This window comes from Monopterus albus, unplaced genomic scaffold (genome assembly GCF_001952655.1).
Source record: "Monopterus albus unplaced genomic scaffold, M_albus_1.0 scaffold125.1, whole genome shotgun sequence".
Taxonomy (NCBI): domain Eukaryota; kingdom Metazoa; phylum Chordata; class Actinopteri; order Synbranchiformes; family Synbranchidae; genus Monopterus; species Monopterus albus.
Genome location: NW_018128005.1, coordinates 1,500,929 through 1,507,160, shown reverse-complemented (window position 1 = coordinate 1,507,160; position 6,232 = coordinate 1,500,929). Strand labels below are relative to the sequence as shown.

Here is a 6,232-nt window from a genome sequence, read left to right as displayed (position 1 = left end):
CAGTTCTCATAGGGACCGAAAAGAAACTATTATGTGTAATAACCCAGTTCTTTTATTGGACAGTTCTGAATAACAAAGGAATCTGTCTTTCTTCCTTTAATGCAGATCTATTTTAAACTGCAAGTAAAAAATTATAAAACACAACCTGGGTGGCTCCCCCTTCCAGGCATCCCCATGCAGGCTGCTGGAAACAAGGAGACCCGGAAACACAGAGCCTAATACATTTATTTAAGTTTTGGGCTAACCCCTTACACAGATGAAGTGAGTCTGCAGACTTCATCTCTTATCTAGTGCTCCAGCTGCATGGAGCCACTGCGCTTTACCTAGTCATAACAAAATGAAGAAGCACAATGTGTGTATATGTTGTCACATGGTGCGTAGCTAAGCATTCATTCAGACATAATATTCCAACAAGATAACAATTGGTGCCATGGTTCACTTTTCAGAATCAACACTCTTGTCTTCTAACCTTGAAACAAAACTGACTAGGGCAGATTTAAAATATTACTAAACTGCATTACTAACACATTTGATTCAACACATTGTCTAATAATTACTAATATATAACATATGTGAAGGTTTTCTCACGTTTTACAAGAATACGGCTTCTCCCCTGTGTGGGTTCTTAAATGAATCTTCAAATCTGATGACCTTCTAAAAGTACACCGACATTTTGTTAGAAGATGACGTTTAAGTCCTGCAAACATATGGCCTCTCCCCTGTGTGGATTCTCATGTGGACCAACAAGTGACCCCTGTGTGTGAAACAGTTCCCACATGTTTTACAAGAAAACGGCCTCTCACCTGTGTGGGTTCTGAGGTGGATCAAAAGGCCACTGCTGGTTGAGAAACTCTTTGTACATGTTTTACAAGAATACGGCTTCTCACCTGTGTGGGTTCTTAAATGAACCTTCAAAACTGATGATTGCATGAATCCTTTCCCACACATGTTGCAAACATATGGCCTCTCACCTGTGTGGGTTCTCATGTGGATCAACAACCGCTGGCGTTGCCTATAAGAGTTCCCACATATTTTACAAAAATATGGCCTCTCACCTGTGTGGGTTCTTAAATGAACCTTCAAAGCTGATGATTGCATAAATCCTTTCCCACATGTTTTGCAAACATGGGGTCTCTCTCCTGTGTGGGATCTCATATGGATCAACAACTTCTGCCGTTCCTTGTAAGAGTTCCCACATGTTTTACAAGAATACGGCTTCTCGCCTGTGTGGATTCGTAAATGAACATTCAAATGTGATGACTGTATGAATCCTTTCCCACATGTCTTGCAAACATACGGCCTCTCACCTGTGTGGGTTCTTAAATGAACCTTCAAAACTGATGACTCCACGAATCCTTTCCCACACGTCTTGCAAACATACAGATTCTCCCCTGTGTGGGATCTCATGTGGTTCAATAAGTGCTGCCGTTGCCTATAAGAATTCCCACAAGTTTTGCAAGAATACGGCTTCTCGCCTGTGTGGATTCGTAAATGAACATTCAAATGTGATGACTGTATGAATCCTTTCCCACATGTCTTGCAAACATACGGCCTCTCACCTGTGTGGGTTCTCATGTGGACCAAAAGGTCAGAGTTATATTTGAAAATTTTCTTACACATTTCACAACAATACTGATTCTCTGTTGTGTGACTTCTAAGATGTCTATTAAAAATGGTCTTGTATCTAAAGGTTTTGCCACAAGTGTCACACTTTAAAGACTTTCTATCTGTGGGAGGATCAGAGTCAGCCTCTGACACAGGAGAGGTGTCCACACTGCTATTGTGACTTGTGTCTTTGTGACGTCTCCTCTTTGGCTTTGGCTCTGCATTACTAGCTGATCCTGAGTCTCCATGCTGGCTTCCTTCCTGATCCTGGCTGTCAGCTACAGCAGAGCTGTGACAGAGGAGCTGCTGGTCACTGATTGGTTCTGCTTCACTGTGGTCCCTTTCCTCATAAGTAGGAGTCAACATAAAAGGATCGGTCTCCTGCTTCAGTCCAAGCTGCTCTCCCTCCTGACTGATGCAGAGTTCCTCCTGTTCCTCTTTAATCTGTGGCGGCTCTGGGTCCAGACTGGAGTTCTTCTCCTGGTTCCAGAGCTGCTGGTCAGCCAGAACCACCTCCTCCTTACAGACATGTTGCTGTGACAGCTCTGGAAGGACAAAGGAAGGAACAGGTCAGTAATGTGATGAGAGAGAAAAAACCTAACATTTCTTATTCACCAGGTTCTGAGTTGAAATTTCCAGTCTGCATTAAACGTCTAAAAAATCCCATAAAGCAGGGGTTCTCAAACTTAACATTCAAAGGTCCAAATCTGATTTCTATTCAAGTTCAAAGGTCTTGATTGATCACTGATAAGCAAATGACTTTTATTAAACTTGCTTATAACTTACCAGCAACATACATTCATGGGCCACTTTATTAGGTACTGTCATGGCTAGAATGTGATACAGACTAAATTAATTCAGACAAATCATCCCAATTTAAGTAATCATTTAATATTACAATTATTCTGAACAGAGTAGTAGTTAAATAGGTAATCTGGTAGTTAGGAAACAGGGAACGGAATCACTACTCCTGCAATGGGATAGATAAAGTATTAAATAAGAAGATTGTCAGAGCGCCAGTTAGTCATTGTCACACGGAAGCCTGCCGCACCATCTCCTACACCCTTCAGCCTCACTCTTTTATCCGCAGCATTTATTAGGCTGCTACGTCAATTTCTGAGCTTAGCTTCCTGTCTCCAGCTTTTAGGAGACCACCCTGAGATGTACTCAAAAACAGGAAACATCTTGACCAACTTATATAAGCTCATTGTTCAGCTCACATGAACTTAAAGTGAACCCATACACACTCTTCTACTACATAATCCATATTAACATGTAACTTAAATCACTACAGTACACTTGTACAATTGTATACAATTCAATGCAACACTTCCACCTTAACATCTGTGTGTATGAAGCTCAAAATGTTTCAGTTTTTGGTGAAATTGTCATAAATATATAAATTCAATTATATGTTTATTACTGAGGTCATAGTTAAAGGTGATGTTGTACTGGACTACATTATATTTAGAGGTGTATGTAATATCCTGACCTTCCCATGTGTGTAACCAGGGAGGACAAACATATAGAGATACAAGGCTCAGAGGTGGATCAGTACTAAAAATAGGCTACTCTGTTACTAGTTATAGTACTGAACTCAAAACCTTAGCCAAGTAAAAGTAAAAACTAAACCTAAAATATACTTAAAATGTACCAAACATAGTGCAAGTGCAGAATAACCCATTTGTAAATAATATGTGTTACTGGATTATAATTATTGCCCTGGGTTCGAATCCAGGGGATCCGGGGAAAAATACGTGCCAAATGTCAACATGCGAGTCGTCAGTGTGACAATTCGCTGTGGTGACCCCTAAAACGGGAAAAGCAGAAAGTGACTTTCTTACTGGATTATAATTATTGATGGATTCATGTGTCTTTAAAATTGTAACTGATAATGGTGGGGCTCATTTTATTTAAGATATTGTTCTGTATATACTGTTGGGAAGCTACATACACCATAATTAATTTGCAGCCTTATTTTTTATTGATATGAATCTACAAACTAACTAGTAACTAAAGTTATTTGCAGGCAAATAAATGCAGTGGAGCAAAATCTACAGTATTTGCCTCTGACATGAAGCAGAGTAGAAGTATAAAGTAGAACATTTTATTTGATAGCATGTAATTGTACACAACAATTACAGATAACAAAATCACATTAACAGGAGGAATTTATGGGGCTACCAGAGACACCTTTCTTCATCTGGGGACAGAGACAGAGCGATTACAAAAGATAGTGGCCAATACATTCACCATTTATTTTTATTAGTTAAACAATGTTGTATGGATATCTAGTTTGCAATAAACTACAGTTAAGCTCGTAAAGCAAGTCGTAGCAGTGAACTAAACCTTTGTGTGAGGGTGAGGGGCCGCCAACACAACAAGTCCCCTATGGCAGTGTTTTTCACGGGGTGGGTCTCGAGAGACATGGTGAAAAAGAAATAAAATAGCTTTTGAGAGCAATATATTGTTGTGGATTCAAATGCTTAGGTACAGTGCCTTGCGAAAGTATTCGGCCCCCTTGAACTTTGCGACCTTTTGCCACATTTCAGGCTTCAAACATAAAGATATAAAACTGTAATTTTTTGTGAAGAATCAACAACAAGTGGGACACAACCATGAAGTGGAACGAAATTTATTGGATATTTCAAACTTTTTTAACAAATAAAAAACTGAAAAATTGGGCGTGCAAAATTATTCAGCCCCCTTAAGTTAATACTTTGTAGCGCCACCTTTTGCTGCGATTACAGCTGTAAGTCGCTTGGGGTATGTCTCTATCAGTTTTGCACATCGAGAGACGGAAATTTTTGCCCATTCCTCCTTGCAAAACAGCTCGAGCTCAGTGAGGTTGGATAGAGAGCGTTTGTGAACAGCAGTTTTCAGTTCTTTCCACAGATTCTCGATTGGATTCAGGTCTGGACTTTGACTTGGCCATTCTAACACCTGGATATGTTTATTTGTGAACCATTCCATTGTAGATTTGGCTTTATGTTTTGGATCATTGTCTTGTTGGAAGACAAATCTCCGTCCCAGTCTCAGGTCTGTTGCAGACTCCATCAGGTTTCCTTCCAGAATGGTCCTGTATGTGGCTCCATCCATCTTCCCATCAATTTTAACCATCTTCCCTGTCCCTGCTGAAGAAAAGCAGGCCCAAACCATGATGATGCCACCACCATGTTTGACAGTGGGCATGGTGTGTTCAGGGTGATGAGCTGTGTTGCTTTTACGCCAAACATAACGTTTTGCATTGTTGCCAAAAAGTTCAATTTTGGTTTCATCTGACCAGAGCACCTTCTTCCACATGTTTGGTGTGTCTCCCAGGTGGCTTGTGGCAAACTTTAAACGACACTTTTATGGATATCTTTAAGAAATGGCTTTCTTCTTGCCACTCTTCCATAAAGGCCAGATTTGTGCAGTATACGACTGATTGTTGTCCTATGGACAGAGTCTCCCACCTCAGCTGTAGATCTCTGCAGTTCATCCAGAGTGATCATGGGCCTCTTGGCTGCATCTCTGATCAGTCTTCTCCTTGTATGAGCTGAAAGTTTAGAGGGACGGCCAGGTCTTGGTAGATTTGCAGTGGTCTGATACTCCTTCCATTTCAATATTATCGCTTGCACAGTGCTCCTTGGGATGTTTAAAGCTTGGGAAATCTTTTTGTATCCAAATCCGGCTTTAAACTTCTCCACAACAGTATCTCGGACCTGCCTGGTGTGTTCCTTGTTCTTCATGATGCTCTCTGCGCTTTAAACGGACCTCTGAGACTATCACAGTGCAGGTGCATTTATACGGAGACTTGATTACACACAGGTGGATTCTATTTATCATCATTAGTCATTTAGGTCAACATTGGATCATTCAGAGATCCTCACTGAACTTCTGGAGAGAGTTTGCTGCACTGAAAGTAAAGGGGCTGAATAATTTTGCACGCCCAATTATTCAGTTTTTTATTTGTTAAAAAAGTTTGAAATATCCAATAAATTTCATTCCACTTCATGATTGTGTCCCACTTGTTGTTGATTCTTCACAAAAAATTACAGTTTTATATCTTTATGTTTGAAGCCTGAAATGTGGCAAAAGGTCGCAAAGTTCAAGGGGGCCGAATACTTTCGCAAGGCACTGTATAAAGCACTTGAACACAGCCGAGGCCAACAAAGTGCTTAACATAAGATACAATTCAAAACATCTAAAAACGTGACAACTACAATATTAAAATACCAATAAAATAACATAAAAGAACCAACATAGCAAAATAACAAAATACTATCAACCAAAACTCAGCCCAAACAGAGTCTCATAGCATATCAAACGCCAAAGCATACAAGTGAGTCTTCAAGTAAGTTTTAAAAATAGCCAACGAGGCGGCCTGCCTGATGTAAAGGGGCAGCGCATTCCATAGCTTAGGAGCCACAATGGAAAACGCTCTGTCCCCTCTGAGTTTACGCCTGGCCCACGGTACCTCAAGCAAGAGCTGGTCAGCTGATCTGAGGCACCGAGAGGGACTATAAGGAAATAAAAGCTCAGCAAGATACAATGGAGCAAGACCATTCAAAGACTTAAAAACAAATAAAAGAATCTTAAAATGAATCCTGAAAGACACTGGAAGCCAATGAAGGGATGCCAAAAT

General features: G+C 40.3%; 1 protein-coding gene across 1 annotated transcript in view; it reads right to left on the bottom strand.

The window, feature by feature from the left end:
• Nucleotides 1-705: 705 nt before the first annotated feature.
• The window catches only part of LOC109967081 (zinc finger protein 664-like), a 10,152-nt gene continuing 4,625 nt past the window's right edge, over nt 706-6,232 (bottom strand). Inside the window, exons 2-3 of the mRNA XM_020612427.1 lie at nt 888-2,150; nt 706-754 (exon numbers count right to left, since the gene is read on the bottom strand). Coding sequence (XP_020468083.1) covers nt 732-754; nt 888-2,150 — 1,286 coding nt within the window. The 3' untranslated portion in view covers nt 706-731. The remainder of the gene's footprint in view (nt 755-887; nt 2,151-6,232) is intronic.